Raw genomic sequence first — 21,827 nt, 5'->3', positions numbered from 1 at the left:
TTACGTCCTTCACAGGGATATTCAGCAGCTCAATTAGCAAGAGCCTCTCAAGCACTGAGTCCCATTATTAGTCGTCATGGAAGAGTTCTGCCTGGGCGGGCCGGTCCGTGGGCGCTCGGTGCGTCCTGAGGAAGAATCGTCCAGCAAGCCCTGGGGACCTGCAAGGACAGGAACACATTCCCAGGCCCTTCCCTTGTGCGGCAAGACCCTCTTGTCATTAGGCTTGCGAGAAAAGATGGACAGAAGGCTCAGCTGGGAGATTTCTGTCCCCAAAGCTGTCCTAGAGTTTATGGTCCTGGACACATCACCAAAGGGATTCCTTGCGTGGATTTACAGACCCCTGAACTGGGACGAGAGGGTGCTAAGGGGCTACCCCAGATATGTGGAAGTAAAATACTACGTTCAGTGTTGCCCACGTGAAATTCCTCCCCAGGGGCTCTCGCCAGCCATCTGTGTTAGGGTTAGCTGCTATAACAAGGAGCTCCGGAGCAAAAAGAGGCTTCTGGAAAGTACAAATTATTTCTTGTGTCACCGTCTAAGAGGTTGCAGTTTGGGTCTGGGAGATGGCTCTGTTCTCAACACCCGGCTCCTGCTCATGAGTCTATTTTCTCACCATGGGTCTCCTAACCAGAGGGACAGGGACCAGGAATACGCATCCATTTCTTAGAACTAGGTGCAGAAATGGTACCAGCATTATCTCTTCAGCCCATCTGCTGGAACTTGGCCTAACGGCTGGGAAACGCCATCTCCACATGGGCAGTCCATGCTGAGATGGGTGGGAGGCAGGAGGTGGGCAGAGGCTGGCCAGGGTCCTTGACAGATATCAGCACACGGTGTGCATCGCAGACAGCAGCTGGCTCCTTGGATTCCCTGAGGAGGAACGGAAGTGGGGGGCTTCCTGGGAGAAAGAGTAGAGAGAGACCTGTAACCTCTCAGGAAGCCCCGTGCATAAGACAGTGCCCAGCATGGACCCCTGGCCCGCTCCACCCAAGATGCTGCCGCATCTGGATCTGGGCTCTGCCTTCCCCTGGGGAAGGAGCAGGGAGGAGGCCAGCAGAGCTGACCCAGAAGGGGGCTTCCTTCAGGAAGGAGACAGGAGAGGAAGAGGAGGAAGTGGGGGAGGAGACTCCCTGCACTTCAAATCCCTCGGGGGCCAGGGCCGGCCTTGGAGTTTCTAGAACAGGGTAATCTGCATATTACTGGAGGAGGGATAATCTGGTTAGGGGATTGGGGCACCCAGGAAGGGAGTCAAACTGGCCCTAAAGGAAGGCTTTGTAATCCAGCTGCCGAGGGGTGGGGGGGAGCCTGCTGCTGAGATCTCTAATTAAACAACCCTCCCTTGAGCCTCCCTCGACTTGTCAAAATGAGACGGGAAAAATGCCACTCTGGAGACTTTATCTTTAAAAAAAAAAATGCATCCAATTGATCCGGACAAGGTACTGTGTCGGAATCACAGAGATGCACTTTTAATTATGAACAATTTAGCACGTGCACAATAAGCCCAGCTCTACGGACTCACAGCCAATCTTCCTGCCCTCCCCCTGGATGAGAAAATCATCCAGTATCCTATCAGGTCATCTCTCTATATTTCAGTACGTGCCTCTAAGAGATAAGAATTCGTTGATAAACAGGGCACGATGGTGCACGTCCGTAATCCCAGGGGCTCGGGAGGCTGAGGCAGGAGGATTGCAAGTTCAAAGCCAGCCTCAGCAACGTAGTGAGGCCCTGTCTCTAAATAAAATATAAAAAAGGGCTGGGGATGTGGCTCAGTGGTTAAGGGCCTCTGGGCTCAATCCCCAGTACCCCCCCAAAAATATTATTTTATAAAGATGTAACCACAACACATAATCAATTATAATTTCTTAATATAACCAAATACCCAGTCAGCGTGTGGATTTCTCTCATTTTCTTCCCCTCCTCCTTCTTTTTAAAATGGCTTTGTCTATTCCAGGGTCTAAACAAGTTCTGCTTGCTGCCTTGCCTGCTGTCCCCTAAATTTCTTTCAATCTGTGGATTCCTCTAATTCCTCTAATTCCCCCCCCACCCCATAAATCATCCCGAGGCTTGGGTCTGCTCCCTGGGTCCCTGCGGTGTCTTTGAACACATTCTCCCACCCGCTGCGTTTCCTGAAGATAGGTCGCTGGCTCCTCAGGTGTCTCCTCCGGATGTCTTCATGGACACTCTCCCGTCGCTGGAGACCTGCTGGGATCCTTCTAGAGATGCAAATGTCCCCTCCTCAGTTGCCATTCACAGAGGAAAGACAGGTAAACGCTTCACTATTCTCTTTTACTTACTAGTTTTAGAAGAAAAATGGGTGGTTTTTCTATCAGCTTAAAAAGGAGTGGAGGGTGTGTTTCTGTTCCTGGGAATCTTTATGTGACTCAAGATTTTTCATTGCTTCTGTGTGTGTGTGTGTGTGTGTGTGGTACTAGGGATAAAATTGAGGGGTGCTTACCAGTGGGCTGCACCCCCAGCCCTGTCTAGTTTTTATTTTGAGAAAGGGTCTTGGGTCTTGGTAATTTGCTGAGGCTGGCCTCAAACTTGCCATCCTCCTGCCTCAGCCTCCTGTGTCATTGAGATCACAGGTGCGGGTCCTGCAGCGTCAGTAATTCTTACTGATACTGAAATATCCCACTGTTGGCCCATGGGAGTCTCTGTACATTGACTTCTAGTCCTTTGGACAGGACCCTGCCGTGCTTGATAGTTTGCTTGCGATCTGCTCTGATGGGGTAGGTACACAGGCTTACCTTCCACAGTCCTTGCTGTAGACTCAAAGAAGCCATTTCTCTAAAGGCCTGTAGTTTTCTTTTAGCAGAAAGTAGCATTTACAGACTGTAATCTGGGCCGCTCGGTTTTAAAGAAAACCATTTCTTTTTAATTCAAAAATGAGGCGTAAGCACTGCAAAGATCGTTTTAATTCAAGGTCACGCTTTTCATTGAAAAAGCTGTTCAGGACTCGGGGCCGGGGCTCAGCGGTAGAGCGCGTGCCTCAGCATCACGTAAAATAAGTAAAATAAAGGTATTGTGTCCAACTACAACTAAGAACCAAAAATATATTTTTTAAAAAAGGAGGAAAAGAAAAACCTGAGAAGGCATCATCACTGAGCCACAGAACCTTCTGCCCCGACCAATGTGTCCCTCTGCGGCTCTGCCACGGGCCACCTGTGGCTAAAGGGAGTTGGACCATGGGCAGCACAAGTCGGGAAGTGCCTTCTTCGTGCAGTTAGGGGTGTTCGCGGCTGGCTGCTGGATAGCTTCCCGCCCAGTGCAGGAATCTAGAAGGTGGTGATTCATTCAGTGGCTGTGATTTTAGGCGCCTCGTGCCCTGCACAGGGAGGGTCATGGCAGGACAGGGCACAGCGTGGCGTGCCCTCGCTCCTGCAAACGCCTGGCAAGGTCTTATGGTGACTCTTCTACCAACCTCTAGAAGTCCCAGGTCCCACAGAAACTTACAAAGTGTGTGTCAAGGTCTCTTCCTTGGACTCCTCCCAAGGGCTCAGTTTTTTCTTTTTGGTGCTGAGGATTGAACCCAGGGGCACTTGATCCCTGAGCCCCATCCCCAGCCCTATTTTGTATTTTATGAGAGACAGGGTCTCGCTGAGTGGCTTAGAGCCTTGCTAAGTTGCTGAGGCCGGCTTTGAACTCGCCATCCTCCTGCCTCAGCCTCCGGAGCCACTGGGATGACAGGGTGGGCCACCGTGCCTGGCCGAGGGCTCTCCTTTGGCCTCTCTGGCAACCTACTTCCCAGGAGGCTGGCTCGGAGGCCACCTTTCCTCCACGGTGGCTCAGACACACAGGCTGATGCTAAAGAGGCCGGGGAGGACGGTGACACCTGGTGTGGCCCCGGGAGAGGCTGAGCATTGTTTTTCTCTTTGGCCTGGGATTTCAAGAAAGTCCTTTAGTGGCCTCAGATTACACTGCTGGGCCCCACCCTTTACCATCACTCATCTGTTCTGTGTCTCTGGGGACAAATCACTGGAACGTCCTGAGCCCGTGTCCCTGTGTGTGAAGTGGGGGATCGGACGCCACTGGTCTCTGGATCTCTGACGAGCTTAAATGGCACGATGGTGGTAGAGGTCAGCGGGCGTGTGGCGTGCGACAGTCATTGGTGATAATTAAACAAATAGTGATTCCTTTTTTTAAAGGTTTATTTATTTCTACTACTAAAGAACAGAATTATGAGAGCATAATTGAACAATCCTAATTGGCTTCATTTTTAATTTTAAAATCAGGGAACACTCCATTCCATAAAACAGAATCAGTTTTCCTATGAGCCCAGCACTTGTCAAAAATGATTTGATGAGTTAACATCAGATTATTTATTTTTCTTACACAGAATAGGGACAAGGGAACCTCACTATTCCGCCAGTTGGGAATGGCTCTTCCCCCCCCAATCCAGAGTTCTCTTGGAGGATCAGATGTGTCAGCTGGTTTGATTCACTCCATGATGTTGTCCCCCCCCTCCCCTGGAATATTGTCCCTGTTGAAAAACTGGCTTCACAAAGAAGGTGGCAGCAGGAAAATTTCAGAATCCAAAGCTTAGAAATAAGTCCTGGGCAGTGTGGGGTTATTTTCTGTCTCTGAGGGGATCATCCGGTGTCCGAGGCCTGGGGACAGAGGCCAAGTCCCCAGCTGCCCATCCAGGAGATGTCACTCTCAGTAGCATCTGGTGTCCTGACCTGTGCTCGCCCAGGATGACGGTGGGTAAGGAGCAGCAGGTCACAGGGGCCCCCTGACCCTCTGGGAGACAGAGCTCTCCCTGGGCAGACCCCGGGGCTGAGGGTCAGTGGCCAGGGGAGGATCAACGACTGTCCCCGCCTGTGGTCCCTGAGGTCCTGGGGCAGGGATGCAGGAGGCAGTCAGTGTCACAAGACGTCCTCGTCCCCAGCCAGGCTGGGCGCCTGACTAAGCGAGGAGAAAGACAGGTGTCCCTCCTCAGGGCCTGGCCCCTGCGCCTGGTCTCACTTCCTCCCCGGCACCGCCTGGAAGGGGAGGAAGTGACACCCAGGGGAAGGCCGGGAAGTGAGGCCACCGTCACATTCAAGTTCAGGGTGCGACAGTTCAATCTGCCCCCAACAGGCCCCATGCTCCGCTCCTCTTCATGGGCCACGTCCCTTCTGAGAGTCACGCCCTGTCCTTTATAGGCACAAGGACACAGAAGTTCCAGGGACGCGTCCATGTTTAGGCCCCCGGATCCGGAAGTGCCTCAGACATCAATATTTAGACCTCTGGATCCGGAAGTGCCTCAGGTGCACGTCCCTGTTTAGGCCCCCGAATCCCACAAATAGTGATTCTTAGCGTGGGGGTGGGGGGGACAAATGACCTTCCGGGGGCGTCACGCGCTCTTGGCTGGAGTGGTAAGAGTGGCCCAGTCCAGCCCTTCCTTTATGGGATGGAGCCTGGGGGCCGCTGGCTGGCCTGAGCACACCAGCCGTGTCTGGGCCTCCTGCTGCAGAGCCCAGCCAGGTCCCGCCCACCGCCATTCAGGTCCCTGCTCCGATGCCACCTCCTCAGAGGGCTTGCGCTTATCATGACGTCACACTTACCACACAGGATGCTGTCTCTCAGCCCCTCCCAAGTTCAAGGACACAGGGACTTGAAGTCCTCAATTCTGGGGTCCCAGCTCCCAAAGTGGCATCTGGGCTCAGCAGACTGCGTCGTCGGCAATGCTGAGAGAAAGAGGGGTGGGACGGACCTTGCCAAGGCCTGCAGGGCCGGGGGACGCGCTGTCCGTGGGTGCGGCTGGGGCCGGGTGCCTGGGAGACCACCAGAGACCTGGACGGTGCGTGCAGCGAGGCTCAGCTGCTGGGAGCAGCATCTCTGCCCTCTGCTTAGCCTGTGTCCTGGGTGGCCTGGAACCTGCCGGCCGCAGAGGGAGAGAGGTGGATGTCCACAGAGGGAGAGAGGGCTGTGTGCGTCCCCTCCCTCCCCGGGGACGGTCCTGCCCCTGCACCCTTCCAGAAGGCACCTCCAGAGGAAGGGCTGTGGAAATGCCCGGGGTGGATCCCACCCACAGCCATGCCCCCCACCACCACGCGTGTTGGCGGTCAGTTTATCTGGTCATTAACTGCCCTTTGTGAGCCGCTGTTCCAACCGGACACTTAGTTACCCCAAGAATCCTGCCAACCTAGTTTCCTGTCCCCCCCCACCCCCACTTCACCAGGGCAGAAGCTGAGGTCTCTGGGCTTTGGAACTGACTCTCTGCAGACCACAGAGACCACCCTTGGCCGTGACCCAGAGCGGGGCCTTCTGGAAGCCCACCCGCGGGCAGGGGCCAGGGAGGCTGGGGAAGGGGCTGAAGCGGCCACACGGGCCTGCGTGCCGGCTGCTCCTCGTCACGGGGAAGGACGTGTTTCCCGGGGGCCACTGGCAAATAATGTCAAGGGTTTGGCCAGCCTGAAATAACCCATCTATTTAGAGGTCTCAAGACCGAGCGTCGGGGGCTAAATAAGGTCAAGTGTGCATCTGGAGCGGAGGCCCAGGGAGAGAAGAGAGTATGGAAAGCTCAGGGCTGGTGTCGGGGTTTCCTTTACCCAAGGAAATGGTGGCTGTCTGTACCTTAGCCCAGGGAAGTCCTGAGGCCAGGCCAGAGAGAGTACACGCACACGCACACGCACACGCACACGCACGCACGCACATGCTCACACACACGCGCACACACACATGCACACGCACACATGCACATACATGCACACACACAAGCATTTGTGCTACTGACTACATCTGTATCTATTTGGTTTATGATACATAATTATTGGGAGAAGTTTTTTCTTCTGATGGCATTGGGGACTGAACCCGAGGGGGGGCTGTACCACTGAACTCCGTCTGCAACTCTTTTTATTTTGCTTATTAATATTATTAGCATTATTATTATTTTTGGTACTGAGCCACATCCCCAGCCCTTTTATATATTTTATTTAGAGACAGGGTCACACTGAGTTGCTTAGCGCCTCGCCAAGTTGCGGAGGCTGGCTTTGAACTCGTGATCCTCCTGCCTCAGCCTCCCGAGCTGCTGGGGTTACAGGTAGGCACCACCGCGCCCTGCTTTATTTTTATTTTTTTTTATTTTTTAATTTGAGACAGGGTCTCACTCCGTTGCTGAGGCTGGCTTTGAACTTGGGATCTTACTTCACTCTCCCCAGTCACTGGGATTACAGGCGTGTGTCCCCTGCACCCAGCACAAAATGTTGGCTCATCGAGATGGACATCATCAGCCTGGGTACACCAGTGCCTGCAGACGGGGTGCGACTCTGCACCGTGTACAACCAGAGAAAAGGAAGGTGTGCTCCATTTGTGCACAGTGAATCAAAATGCCTTCCGCTGTCACGTATGACTGATTAGAGCTAATAAAAAATAAATTTAAAAAAAAGTTGGTTTTCTCAGATACAATTTTGGAGAACATAAAGTTCTTAGCTAAAACTTTCCTTGACAGACTGTGGGCAGGGGGACTGAGGAATTGTACTCAGGAAATATTAAATTTCCAGTGAATCGGGAGCTGTGATTACGCAGCCAGGTGCCTGGGTTAGGCTGGCCCCTGCCCATCTTTTTACACTTCCTTTCACATCAACTCTGTCTCCTGTTGGTTGTTTCTGATGGGTGAAGATGCAGAGGCTCCGAGAGATAAAGTGACCTCTCCAAGGCCACTCCGGCTTTCAGCAGCCACATTTTGAGCTCAGCCTAAAGACTCTAAATCTACGAGAGGAGGGACAGGTCAGCTGTGTTTGCACCCAGCCTGGACCAGCCACCGTGGCGCTCCGTCAAAACTGGCACAGACCACTGCACGAATGGCTGAGTGCGTGTACACCGGGGACCCCTGGCTGGCACAATCCCAGTTTCCTAGCAGAGTCTCCTCTGGCTCTGCTCCACATCCTGTTCTTGGGATCCAAAGGACACAGGGCCTGGGGACTGGGCCCTCCTCACATGGACGGCACACTGCCTCAGACCCAGGAGCTCACTGATTTGTGGCGAGATACGGAGGGCAGTGGATCGAGGGCTGGCCACGGGACATTTGCACATCTGCCTGAAGCTGTCTGGGAGGAAAGTGTGGCCACACGGGCCCCGCCCACACTGGGTGTGTCCACAGCGACTTCACAGACACAGGCCGCCAGCCCCGCAGTATCCAGGGAGGAAAAGAGGAAGTGTCCGGGGGCCAGCACCCAACAGAAATTCAGCCCAGAAACACCGGAGAGGAAAGCAGAAATTCAGCCTGAAGCCAGTTCCCTCGGAGCCTCCTTTAGTTCCTCAAACCTAAACCGAAAGTCAGGGGGTGGCGTAAGAATCTCCCTGATGGAGAAACCAGGAGACTGGCTGATCCCTGCTTGGCCACAGCTTGGATGGGTTCTGCTTTGGGCTTCAGTTTTCTTATCTAGGAAATAAATATTCCAGGCTCCACCCCTGCCTCGGGCATTGATGACGGTGTCACCTCATGACCTTACATTTGTGCACATCTCTATCAATGTGCACGGAAGCACTTCTCCTGTGCTTGTCCCCATGGCCCCCCGCCCCACGGGAGGTCAGCAGGGAGCCCCTGGGCCCTGGGAGACCCAGCCGTCATCATCCACGCGGCACAGACTGGCGTGGGTGCAGGTTGGCGGGGTAGGAGAGGCTGATGGGGCCCTGGGGGTTTCCAAGCTGCAGGTGGAACCAGAGGACAGAGGTCTGGAGCTGACCTCAGAGGCTCAGGACAGGAGGTCCATCCGGCGGCCAAGGATCCGGAGCTTCTGAGAGACCAGGACGTGGAGGTACCAGGCAAAGCTGTGTCCGTTCAGAGGGAGAGGTCCCACGGAGGCCAGCGAGGTCCCACCCCTGAGCAGTCCCCACGATGAAGTGCAGGACCCAGGGAGCCGCCACTCAGAGAAGCAGGCAGCCTGGGCCAGGCTAGCCCCCGTCACGCCCCTGCCAAAGGCAGCCACTCCTGACGTGGCCACCGTGGCCTGCGACCCGGCCGCGTGTGGCTCTGTCCCCACTCTCCGCTGTGCCCCTGAGACCCACCACGCCGGGTCCTGCCATTGATGCTGGGGGTTCCCCCCCGAAAGAGACCATTCTGAAGCCAAAAGAAGTCGTGGGGGGGCCTCAGCTGTCAACTCCCCGTGTTCCCCTCCATAGACGGGAGCCGGGGCTCCAGAGGCACAGGACGCACTGAGTCTGCACACGGTGCCTGCTCAGGAAGGAGACGGGCGGGAGGGGACCCTGGAGGGGACTCTGGGAGGGAGGGACGCCCCAGACGGAGGAGATCTGGGAGTAGTAGTCAGAAGAGGTGGGTCTCCGAGTGGCAGCCTGCAGGGGGCTGGGACGAGCCACCCCCATCCAGAGAGGTGCCCAGAGAGTCCCCACGGGGGCTCCGCGCTGCTCTGACTTGAGCTTGTTTATCTGAAGGGAACGGGAGGCAGCCACAGAGGTCTCTGACCATCTCAGTGGCTTAGGTGACAGGGAGTCAGGGCCATGTCTGCTCCAAGGAAAGGCTCTGGGCGCTGGGGTCCAGGGGGTGGCCGGCAGCCTTTCCCTGGCACCTTGAGGTGCTCAGTGAGGATGGACGGCGGGGACAGGTCCACCCTCGGCTCTGGCCTCTGCACCACGCACGGGATTCCAGCAGCACTCAGCTGTGGCTTTCCCTCGGGGAGCACAGTGGGACTGCGGTCCCCTGCCCACGTGAAGATGAGCCCAGAAGTGGCACTGGCTTTTGGCCAGTGACCCATGAGCAGAAGTGACTGTCCAGGTGAACGCGGGAAAGCCCCCGGGACTCCTCTGCAGGGGTGTGCGTGGGCGCCGGGGTGTCAGAGGGGCTGCTCCAGGGGAGGCAAGACCTGTGCCGGCCATCAATACAGGACACAGGTGACCGCTAAACGGCCGTTGGTGCAGCCGCAGAGATTCCAGGATGCTTGTTACCGCAGCACAACCTAGCTCATCCGGGAGACTGAGGAAGCTGCCCGCCAGGGTTTCTAAGAAGGGTCACTCGACGTGCTCTTTGACCTCGGCCCCCTCTTCTCCACCCCAGGCCTGGTGATGGACACTCTGACCAAAGGCCAGCTGAGAGCTTGAACTCTAAGTAGAGAGGTGACCTGCCCTCCGTGGCCGAAGCTCCCAGTAGGAGATCCTGCAGCGGGGGGGGGGGGGGGGGGGCGGGGGGGGGACTGTGGGCCACTATCCAGAGTGGGCTGCGCAGGGACGTTCTGAGCATCTGTGAGTCCTGTGGACTGGGCTTTCGCTGGGGGACATGTAGGGAGCCCATGAGAATCACCAGGCCCCAGGTGACCCCTGTGCACACAGCCACAGTCTGAGGCCCATGCTGTTGGCATCCTCAGCCTTATGGTAAGGAAACTGAGGCCCAGAGAGGGCAAGAGCCCATGCAGGTGGCTCAGGACAGCCAAGGGAGGCTACAGACCTCAGGGGCAGGTGGTCTGCTGTTCAACAGGATCTCAAGCCATGGGAATGTAGCATTGCTGGTGAGCTCGTGATGCTTCTGGGCTGTTTTAAAGGAAAATTGTTATTTCTTGTAGGTGTGATACTGATATTTTAAGTATCATCTTTGAGAAACGCCCACTAAAATATTTATGGATAATCCGATCAGTGGATGTGATCGATATGGGTAAGCTCAACAGGACTATGGATGGAGGGAATCACGTGGATAAGCGTTTACAGACACATACGGAGCCTGGATAAAGGTGCTGACTCGGGAGGGGTGGGGGACACCGCTGTCACCACCCAGGTGTCGTTGGTGAGGCTGGGGGACAGGGACACCGAGGAGGTACTTCCTCTGCCTTTGCACGTGTCTGGATTTTCCCATCAACGGCAGCAGCACCCAGGTGAACCCCAGCACAGGCCTGCGAGGGCGCACGTCCGTGGGTGCTGACAGGGGATCTTTCCTCTCACCTTTGCATCTTAGCGATTTAGAGCAGAGGTGGACGAACGCTGACCGGCCGGCGGCTCCATCCGAGCTGCTGATGCTCGTGTAGCTACGTCCCAGTGGTGAGTGGCTTTGCACTGCTGGCCAAACTGTCACCGTCCATCGTCTTTATGATTCCTTGGAGCAGCTCCAGGTCCACTGCTGCCCCTGGCTGCTTTTGCCCCCCAAACCACATGGCCTGCCAGCCCACAGTACAGACGGACCATCTGGCCCTCCCTAGAAGTCTGCTGACCGCTCCTCTAGATGGACGTGTGTTCATTTGAGACTTTGTTTTTTAAAATGAATTGGAAGAAAGGCCACACTGTCTTCCGACTTTCATCAGGAAGGTGCCACAAGGCTGTTGGAGATAAGGCGGACCTCTGGGGGGGGGGGTCGGAGGAGGATGTCCTGGTGACTGATGTGACAGGAGCCGTGAGCAGCCTGCGTGGGCTGAGGGGGGAGCTCCCGGGGCCAAACCTGCCCGGGACCCTTGGCGTGGCACCTCCAGAGCCCTGAGTGGCAGGTCCTCGTGGTTACGCGGTAGTGACCAAGGTCTGTAGAAGCCAGAACAGACGCTCACGGTGTGAGTCCTGTTGATGATAAGTTCCTGGAGGAAAAATAACAGCCTTAAACCTAACGGACCCTGTATGGTGGCAGCGTTATTCACCGTCACTGAAGGCTGAAAGGACACAAGTGTCCATGGATCGTCATGTATTTATTTATATTTTATATATTTTGATGTTGGGATTGAACCCAGAGGTGCTTTACCACTGAGCCACACCCCCAGCCCTTCTTTATTTTGAGATGGGGACTTGCTAAGTTGCTTAGGGCCTCCCTAAGTTGCTGAGGCCTCAAACTTGCAATCCTCCTGCGCCAGCCTCCCAGTTCACGGAGACGACAGGTGTGTACCACCATGCCTGACCCAAGTGTCCATGCACATGTTAATGGATAAGCAAAATGTGGTGCATACATCATTGTTTTGTGTTTCTGTAACAAAATACTTAAGGCTGGGTCCTTTATGAAGTAAAGAGGTCTGTTTAGCTCCCATTGGGAGGTAGAAAGTCTAAGACATCTGGTGGGCTTTGCTGAGGATGTCCTGCATGGAGCATGCAGGGGACAGGTCCATGGTGACAGGAAGCCAGAGATCAGGGAGGGACCAGGTTGCTGTCCTGTAACAGCCTCTCCGGAGCAACCCAGGTCTTGGAGTACCACCCGATGACATCTCAGGGCCTGCGCATGTTCTGACGATCTCAAAATCCCCCACCATCTCAAGACTGCTCCTGGCACACGGACCCGTGGGGAGAAATCCCATCCAAACCACAGCAGGCACAATGAATACCGTCCAGCCTTCCTGAGGAAGGGAACCCTGACGCACGGTAGCCCAGGAGGACCTCGAGGACATCCATATGCCGCGTGAAATCACCCTGGCTCAAGAGCAAATACCGCATCCCTCCACTCATGTAAGTACCTACCAGAGCCGGGCATGGTGGCCACACCTACAATCCCAGCCGCTCGGGAGGCTGAGGCAGGAGGATCACAAGTTTGAAGCCAGCCTCAGCAACTTAGTGAAGCCCTAAGCAGATCAGCAAGACACTGACACAAAATGAAAAAATAAAAAGGGCCGGGGATGTGGCTCAGTAGGAAAGCATCCCTGGGTTCAATCCCCGCTATCAAAAAAAAAAAAAAGTTCCTGCAAGAGTCACACCTGGGGGATGCAGTGGGATGGCGGTGGGCGGGATGCGCAGGGCGTTCCTGTCTGATGGTCTGGCGTTGCCACCTGGGAATGCAAAGAATCCTGGAGGTGGCTGTTGCGGTGGCCACCATGTGACTGTCCCTAGCCTCTGCACTGTCCACTCAGGCATCCACTCCATGCTATGAATTCTACCTTAAGCCTGATTTACCAGAATTTCTAAAAACAGACTTGAACTTCAAGTAGATGAAATCTAGAAACTTGGTGATGACGGGGTCTATGATAGCGAAAGGCTAAGAGGGACTGAAATCCCAGAGGACACAGTCCAGTTAACTGGGAAGCCTTCAGGCTGAGCGATCCCTGCGTCAGGGTCATCCGTGGGGAGGGGGTGGTTCAGAGGCCGCTCTGGGATCGCGAGCTCGCTGTATGTTTGAAGGTTCAAGACTGGGTCCACCTGGGAGCCGGGGGCCAGCTCCCGACTTGAGTTTGTAACACCCAGAAAACAGTCTGAAGGGAGGATTGGGGCTGCCTTCACTGGGGTTGCTGGTGATCTGGATTCCACTGTCTGCATCCCTGATCTCAGGAAGATGCACCCGCTCCCTGTTGGGGCTGGGGCCGATGCCCTCCCCCGTGGAGAGGTGAGGCTGGTCCTTGCTGCCGGGCTATGCTCCAGGGCTGCAGGTCACTGGGAGTGTGCACCCCGCCCTGAGCTGCTCGGCTGTGTGGCCCGGTCAGCTGAGCAGGCAGGGGCAAAGGTCAGAGTCCGCAGCCTCACGCCGCCGGAAAGTCCAGGAGCTTCCCTGGGTTAGGATTAGGGTCACTCGGGGGCCTCCCAGACCCCAAGTTATACCTGGATCATAAAGTGGGTGGACAGGGTCATGCCGGGCAGAGGGCAGGCTTAGCCACTCATCACGCCTGAGGTGATGCTCTGGGACCCGGAGCTGGTGGCGGGCTCAGCCAAGGGAGACCTCCATCTGCTGCACCCCAGGACACTGGTGGCCGATGGACCCCAGGGTGACGTCACACTGGGGAAGATCAAATGAATCTTGGGACCAAATTTCCTGGCTGATTTACTCTTCAAAAACTGGAGGGGCGGGCCGGCTGGGGCTGGGGCTCAGCGGTCAGGCTCAGCCGGGTACACGCGAGGCGCTGGGTTCGATCCTCAGCACCACATAAAAATAAATAGATAAAATAAAGGTATTGTGTCCAACTACGATTAAAAACACAACGGAGTGGCTCTCCAACCAACACCGAATTCCTTTATATTTGGGGACTGGGAAGTGGGCCTTGTAGTGGACTTCATTTAAAACACTAAAGTGATATGACCACTAGAACGGGAAAGTGGATCATCAGCACCCACCCCCAAAATAAATAAAAGCAACTAGTTACTGAACATCCACAGTTTACTGGCCACTTAGTGTAAATTATTTGTAACCATCATACCAAGAGTTAAGACTTCAGCTGGGCACGGTGGTGCCCGCCTGTCATCCCAGCGGCTCGGGAGGCTGAGGCAGGAGGATGGAGAGTTCAAAGCCAGCCTCAGCAACAGCGAGGCCCTAAGCAACTCAGTGAGACCCTGTCTCTAAATAAAATACAGAATAGGGCTGGGGATGGGGCTCAGGGGTTGAGAGCAGGGGTCATGTGACCCAAGCCCCACCAGTCAGCGCCTGGTATTTCCAAGGCCACAGAAGCTCACTCTCCATCATTCAACAGCTGTTGACTGGACAGAGCTAGGACACACAGGAGGGGTCAAGGCAGACCAGGCCTTCACGTCCCCACCTCCTCGACTCTGTTCCAGTGGGCACCAGGCGACCAGCATGGGACCCTCTGGGAGACATTTACATCCAAACCAGAGCCCATGCAAAGGGGTCTTCGTCCACTTTAACCAAGAGGGACGTTCTGGTCATTGGGAACCAAGAGAGAGGGGAGGGGCACCCAGAGGGTCCTGATGAGGTCGAGCCTCCGGATCATCGTGGGTGACATTAAACCAGCCCTGAAACTTTCATGGAAGGGAAGCCTTCCGTTGTGCCCCTTGGCTGCAGCTGGACGGAGCCCCGTCCTGCGTTGCCCACCCATCTCCACGGCTGCGGGCTCTGTCTGGCCTCGCCTGGCCTCCGCGCCTCTTCGCCCTGGCTGGACTGCACGTCCAGAAGGTCAGGCAGAGGAGTGGACAGATAGATGCCGACCAGAGGGCTTGAGGGGCAGGTGGACACAGAACAGACCAACGTCAGGGTTTGTTCCTGCCAGGCACTGCCCTGCCCCAGGGAAAGGGAGTGTCTGAATCACCTGGAATGTTCGCAGTTAAAGTCACCTTCCTTAAAGCCAGCCTCCCTGAGGAGGCTGCAGGCATCCCACGGCCCACCCTGGGCACTGCGCCCATGTTAAAGTCCAGAGGTTCCCAAACACCACCAGGGTCAGCTTTTTAACATTGTCATCACATAGAAAAGCAGCTCCGTGGCCACCTGTCAACCCCATCGCTTTACCCCCACCCAGTGGTCCTCTCCCCGAACCCCAGCCCCAGGTGGTCACCTGCCTACTTTCTGTCTCCCTCTATGTGACTCTTCTGGCCACACATTTAAGAAACATTCCTCCTGGCCAGCGTGTCTAGTGGCGCACACCTGAAATCCCAGCAACCGGGGAGGCTAAGGCAAGAGGATTGCAAACTGGAGGCTGGCCTCACCAAATCAGCAAGGCCAGCTGCTCAGCTTAGTGAGAGCCTGTCTCAAAAATAAATAAAGTAGGAAGAGCTGAGGATTTGCTCAAGAGTAAATCCACCCTAGGTTCAATGCCCAGTGCTTGCCCCCCCAAAAAAACCTTCCTCCTATCTAACTGTAATTATGTAGCCTTTGACCAACATCGACCCACCCCCTTTTCTCCCTAGCACACCCCCCCCCCCCCGGTCCCCATCCTTCACATTATACCTCTGTGAGATCCAGGTTTGAAGATTCCACATGACGGACACCAGGCATGAATCACTTTTAGAATATTTAAAAAAAAAAAGAATGTGGTGGGGACGTGGATGTTCAGGAGGGACACTCCCTGCAGTGCAGTGCGCACAGTAGGGCAGCAGAGGCCTCTTAGGCAGCATTGCAGCTGCCCAGGAAGGGGTACCAGGTTCAGAGGGGATACCTTCACTGTGGTGGGTCAGCTGGAAGGTGATGACCCCGTGTGGCTCTCTGGGGTAAGGAAGGACAATGGCCCTGGGCCCTCTGCTCCCCCGAGAGCCTGCCCATTGTCATCTCCGGGGCTGAGGGACCCATGTTCTACTCACTAAGCGAGAGCAGGCCCAGGCTGCAGCCCCAGGGACTCCCACCTGGAGAGCCTGGTCACTGCGTCTGATCCTGCTCCCCCCCCACCCCACGCCAAAGGGGCCATGCTCCCCCCAGAGCTGAAACCTGACCTCGTCACCACTCGCTCTTCCCTGGAAGGACTCCTCATTGTCCTTCCTGTGGCGGATCGGGCTGGCGCTCCTGATTGAGAAGATTCTCCGTCTTCGAGGATGACTTTGGCAGAGTCATCTTGGGGACCTCCTTTGTCTGGGGTGATTCAGGATTGTTCCTGCATCCAGATCCCAGTCGGAGGATGCTGCTTCTCGGGGTCAGAAGGCCTCGTGCCTTCCAGACCTGCGGCTGTTTAAAAACGGAGGACAAGACTTTCTGGTGATCTTGCCGGGAAGCTCTTGGAGATCCCGTGATGGACTCCGTCTGCTTCTCTGCTCCCGTCAACTGAGCGGGGAAATCACTGGGTAGAAGACTCCACTTGGACCCAGCTGGTGATAGGCCGAGACCTTATAAAGCCGTGGCTACTGCAATGTGACTTTGTTATTTAATCACTTTGCCCAGAGAAGACAGAAGCACGCTTTATCCCACCATGCGGAGTAATCACAGATTCCAGTTTTAAGGAATCTGAATGGATGACTTTAAGGGATTTTTTCCAGCCATGAAGGAAATACCCACCCCGACAGAAGGTGTGATACCAGTAATGTCACTCAGAGCCACACAAGGCCAATCTCGTCTGCCCAAACCCCCTGCCGCTGAAAGCAAGCGCGCACTACAGTGGCAATGCCAGCTGCTGCCCTGTCCCCACACCTGGTGGACAGGCCAGACCCCCTGGATCCCCACCTGTGCATGCCCAGCTCCAGGCTCTGGCCAAACCTCCGAGGGCTTCAGAGTCCTGACCCGATGGAGCAGAGGAGTGGAGGTGCACCCCAGGGAGAAGGGTCACCAGGTACCTGACCCTTGCACGAAGCTGAAGGTCAGTGGGTCAGTTTGCAGCCCGAGTCCTGAGCACCCCAGGGACCTGCCTTCCTCCCTCCCTCCCCGTGGGAGCTGCTGTGGTGTGAAGGCACCCCTCCAAAACCCAGGCGCTGTCCTCGGGCAGCACCCACAGGTGGGGTCTCCAGGAGGTAGCTGGGCAGCGAGGGCTCCTCCCCTGTGGACACCATCAGGTGCCCTGTACCAGGGCTGGACGAGGGCGTGGGGTCCCCTTTCTGCCCGTCTGTCCCAGGAGGAAGAAGCTAGGAGGACCCGGTGCCTGAACTTAGGCTTGGCCTGTAGATTAGGGTTCCTTATAAACTACCCGGCCTCAGGGGCTCCGAGGGGTATGTCTACGATCCCAGCCGCTCTGAGGCAGAGACAAGAGCGTCTCAAGTTCAAGGCCAGCCCGGGCAACTTAATGAGACCCTATCTCAGAATAAAAAATAAAAAGGGCTGGGGGGCGGCTCAGTGGTGGGACACCCTGGGTTCCATCCCCAGCACCCTGCTCCTCTCTCCTCCCCACCTTTGGTATCTTTTCTTTTAGTATTTTTTAGTTGTAGATGGACACAGTACCTTTATTTTATTTATTTATTTTCACGTGGTGCTGAGGATGGAACCCAGGGCCTCGCAGGTGCTAGGTGGGCGCCCTACCCAGAGCCACGACCCCAGTCCCCTTCGCACCTGTTCAAAGGACTCGCTCCAGTGGTATTTCTGGGGTTTGAGACAGAGCCCAGAGGAGTCTGTCTCTGGGGACAGACAATGGATAACGGCTCCCAGCATGTCCCGCAGGCCTTGAGCCCCCTGCTCTGCCCCTCCTGGAGAAATGGGTGGGCGAGGGAGGCTCAAACAGAACACGTTAGACAGGCTTGACCCAGAAAATCCCAGCAGGACACAAGAGGTGGCCAAGAGCCCCCACCTGTGGGTCAGATAACAATCATGCCAACACGTGGCGGAGTGTTCCTGTTCCCTTCCTATTAAGGCTGCCTTTCCAGCTCTGCCACCAGTCACGTGACGTCACTTCCCCCCACAGAGCTCTGTTTCTTCACCTGTTGGACAGGTTTCAGGGTGACTCTCCTAAGTGCCCAGTGTGGGGTAGATCTTGCTATTCCCATCTGTGCAGGGACAGGTGGAACGTCTATTTTCCGTTGCTGTATCAAATATCCAAGGCTGAGAGCTTTATGAAGAAAAAAGGTTTATTTGGCTCAGCTCTGGAAGTTCGAGAACATGCGCTGGCTTCTGCTAGGTTCTGGTGGCTTTTGTGGTGGGTGACATCATACTGGGGTAGCATGTTGGAGGTAGAGCTCACGGGGTGACACAGGAAGCCAGAGACGGTGAGGGACTGGTCTTGCTCTCGCTGTACCAACAAGAACTCATTCCTAGAGACCAGCACTGACCCCTCCCCATGTCTTAACCGCGCGGCCCCTCCCACCCGGCCACCCTGGGGACCGAGCTTTCGTCCCAGCGCCCAGCACGGAGGTCCCACTCAAACCACATCCACGCCATGGCCACAGCTTTCTTCTTCGTACCTTGGATCTTGGAGAGGAAGCCAGATGGGGTGGGGCGGGGGTGGGAGCTTTACAAAGTGCCATTCTGACTCTGGGAACGCCTGGGTGACCTGCACTTCTCGGATCTACCTACTGGGCACTGGAGGATGCTTCTCGGAGGCAGCAATCTGTAGCCAGATAAATGGGGGACTCTCTCCGCTAAGCAAGGGTAAGCGTGGTTCCTCATGGTTGCCGTGCGGGAGCCCAGATGTACAGGGTGGTAGAAATAACTAAGACAGGGACCCACCCAGGCGGCCGGCCGTTCCCAAGGGTGTTGATGAACTGACTCTTTGCATCTGTGGTGACTAGCTTCCCGCCCAGGTGCCTGGAGGGAAACAGAGGTGTCAGATGGCAGATCCGGCTACTGTAGGTAGTGAGCTCCCCGTCACAAGGCACAGGCAAGCTGGGAAGAGGGGGGATGTGGGCGGGGCCTGTGGGGACCACCTGGAACTGAGGGAGGCTGGTCTTGTGTCAAAAGACTCTGAGGGTTGGGCTGGTTTTCTGTGGGGAGTCCAGGAGTTTGGGGTTTGACTTAGAAGGACCACCCGCTCCTGGGATCCGCTCAGAAGATCCAGGACAAGGGGCACGTGGTCTGCCTTGTCCTCGGAGGGACTGTGGCTCGGTGGTAGAGCCCTTGTCTGTCACGTGTGCAGCCCTGGGGGTCCATGCCCAGCAGGCCAGCAAAAAAATTAAAAAAAAAAATAAAAAGCAGCGTCCTCTCTGAGGTCCATCCTGAGCGGCACATGTCCCCCCTTGGAGGTAGACAGCCCAGTCCCGGCTGGGAGGTCCTGCACATCTGGCCCCAGGGATCTCGAGTGATCTCAAGATCCAAGTGACCTGGAGGAGGGGAACTTCTCTGGCTTGGACCTCGGACCTTGGTCCATCCTCGGAGGGCTGCGGTGAGGGTCCCGGCCTGGGCAGCAGCCGGGGCCAGCCCAGGGACAGTGCCAGGACCTCGGGAAGCTTTGAGCCCTGGGCCACATCTGGAGGTGCCTGCTCCTCTCCTGCAGGGCCACGGGACTCCCTCCCCCACTGCCCAGCAGCGACCTTGACTTTGACCTTGACGGCTCACCTCAGCTGCACACATTCCGGCCCCTGCCCCGGCCCCTGCTCCTGCGCCTAAGCCCACCCCTGAACATGCAGCCAGCCCCCAGCCCTCCTCGGGACCCCTCCTAAGGCAGGATTAGATGAGCCCCGGCTCTGATCTGGGCTTCATCCTCAGTGGCTCTAATTACTGTGGGAGTCCAGGAGTGGCGCTGGCCTCCTGCACCCTGCACCTCGGGCGCACACCCAAGCGGCCCCTGAGCCTGGAGCGCACACGTATCCGGGCCGCCATCCCGTCACCGTAACGAAGGCCTGACATAATCAACCTGTGAAGAAAAAAAGGGCCCCTGGGCTCACGGCTCTAGAGGTTCCACTCCGTGGCCAGCAGCCCCTCGCTTTGGGCCTGTGGCAGCACGTCCAGGCAAGAGCACGGGATCGAGCAGAGCCCTGCAAGTCGTGGCCAGTAAAGAAAAACAGAAGAGGAGCCTGGGGTCCTACAGTGCCCTTCCAGGTCCCCCCCCCCACTGGCCTGAAACCCCCCACTAGGCACCATCTCTTAAAGATCCTGCCCTCCGCCCCTCCAAGAGGCCCAGGCTGGGGCCGAGCCTTGGTGGGGACATTCCAGATCTGAACTTCTGAACTCCATACCCGAGCGATCCTGAGCCCCAGGCGTGGCCCCTGGAGTGGCCCAATCACCAGCGTCCACTCCAAGTGTCAGAGATAGATCCTAGGGTCCGGCTGCCCCAGGGCCAGCTCCCTCCTCTGCGGCTGGCCTTGTGAACCAGGCAGGAGGCCCCCTGAGGCTGGGGCAGTGGGCGTGGGCAGCGCCTGGGGCAGTGGGCATGGGCAGGGCCAGGCTTGAGGCCTCAGCTGTGGGGGTGGAGAGGAGTTTAGCGCCCACAGAGGCGTCTGGGTGGTGGCTCCATGAGCGGCTGGTGCAGGAGCCACAGGATCTTTGCTGTGACGCCATCCAGATGGGGACCAGTCCCTCCGTCCCTCCCCAGGCTGCCACCTCCCCTCCCCTCTCCGGTTTGTGGGGCTCTGTGGAAACCCATCACTCGTGTCACATCCAACCTCCCCTGGCCGTGGGGCACTTGAGGGAGACCCAAGACCTTGCTGGCTGTGCGGGGGACTTTCCTTCTGCCCTGGACAGCTCTTGGGGCTGCTGGGACACCTGCTCCCACCCCCACCCGTCTGCGCCCCCCTGTGCCTCGCTGGGCCCATTAATTAGGACTGATGGCATTACCAGGGACAGAAGTCCTCCTCCAAACGGAGAACGGTCCTCCGCTGACCTGGTTCAGAACGTCATTGTCACGGTGGCAGCCTCAGCACGTTAAGGTAAAGCCCGGGGGCAGTTTTGTGGTTCCAGCCGTGAACCCGGCCACCCTGGGGGGAAGGAAGCCTGGGCCCCGGACATAGGAAGACCCGGGATGGAACCCTGCCACAGCCACTGGCTGTGTGTCCTAGGAAAATTGCTCACCTTCTCTGGGTCGCCGTTTCTTTATTACCGTAGGTGGGGCAAATGTTACTAGTGAGAGCGTGGCCTGATTCCCCCGTGGGTTTGATGGAGGAGCCAATCATGTACCTTAGTTGTGTCCTAGGCCTGGCCAATGAGGCCGGGCCTGTGAGCCGGGCAGGGTCCTTGGTCCAGTCGGTGTACACGGCGCTGGCCTGGAGGAGAGACCCTCCCTCTACCCTTGGCTGGACCACGGTGGTGGCCTTGTAGAGCCGGGCAGCAGTGCCTCTGGCCCTCTTCGGTTCCCTCAGCTCCCTCCCCAGCCCCTTTCTCCCACCCCAGCCCAGCCACAGAGCGCTGGCCCAGCAGGTGCGAGCCCAGGTCCCACCCCCGGGGGACGGGCCTCCTCTGCCCTGCCCGGCCCGAAGCAGCAGGCCCGACTGACCACCACCGGAGCCTCCCAGACTGGGAGTTAAAACGAACCTTCCCTCATTTTAACTCGATTTCTCAGGCGTTTCTCGCCATGGAGGAAATCTGACCGTCCCCTGACCTCTGCTGGGTCACCCGGGCTGCCCGGGGCGTGGCAGGTTGCAGCCACTCACACAGCTGTCCCGCCCACAGCGGGGCCTCTGGGCTGTGACATTTGACAGCCCTGTCTGTCCCTTTTGAGTCTTTCCCTTTTAGCCGCCGGCCACCCATCTGGCTCTTGTGTTTCTGATTAATCCTCCTTCCTCTTCCAGAGCCTGGGCAGCCGTACTGGGCCCTGAGCCGTCTTGGGCTGGCCTGGACACACTGTATGGTCCAGGTGGGTTTGAGGCTGAGGGGCTTCCCTCATCTTGGGTGAGCCCGAGGATCATGCTGCGGGAGACCTCAGGAGTGCATTACAGCGACGAGCCACTCTTACAGGCTAATCATTGGATTGAATGTAGAGGAAAACCCCACCTCGATGAGGAAG

At 56.6% G+C, this 21,827-nt stretch overlaps 1 protein-coding gene across 12 annotated transcripts; it reads right to left on the bottom strand.

Moving 5' to 3' along the window:
- Window positions 1–11,352: 11,352 nt before the first annotated feature.
- Window positions 11,353–21,455, bottom strand: LOC308638684 (uncharacterized protein). Of its 12 annotated transcripts, none has more exons than XM_081276339.1 (5): window positions 20,897–21,455; window positions 18,620–18,697; window positions 18,467–18,531; window positions 15,494–16,201; window positions 11,353–11,489 (listed from the first exon to the last, which is right to left on the bottom strand). In XM_081276339.1, the coding sequence occupies exons 1-4, from the start codon at window positions 20,995–20,997 to the stop codon at window positions 16,119–16,121; spliced, it is 327 nt and encodes a 108-aa protein (XP_081132465.1). In that variant the 5' UTR covers window positions 20,998–21,455; the 3' UTR covers window positions 11,353–11,489; window positions 15,494–16,118. The 12 variants fall into 12 exon arrangements, 1 of the variants encoding a protein (XP_081132465.1); XR_014019916.1 differs by lacking the exons at window positions 11,353–11,489; window positions 15,494–16,201; window positions 20,897–21,455 and adding exons at window positions 18,048–18,182; window positions 19,774–19,863; window positions 20,065–20,242 and having other exon boundaries at window positions 18,355–18,500; XR_014019908.1 differs by lacking the exons at window positions 11,353–11,489; window positions 15,494–16,201 and adding an exon at window positions 18,048–18,182 and having other exon boundaries at window positions 18,355–18,500.
- Between the last annotated feature and the right edge of the window lie 372 nt (window positions 21,456–21,827).

The sequence above is a fragment of the Spermophilus citellus genome, assembly GCF_964194105.1.
Source record: "Spermophilus citellus genome assembly, chromosome: 19".
NCBI classification, from domain to species: domain Eukaryota; kingdom Metazoa; phylum Chordata; class Mammalia; order Rodentia; family Sciuridae; genus Spermophilus; species Spermophilus citellus.
The sequence above is the reverse complement of the archived record's forward strand: the minus strand, read 5'-3'. Positions and strand labels throughout refer to the sequence as shown.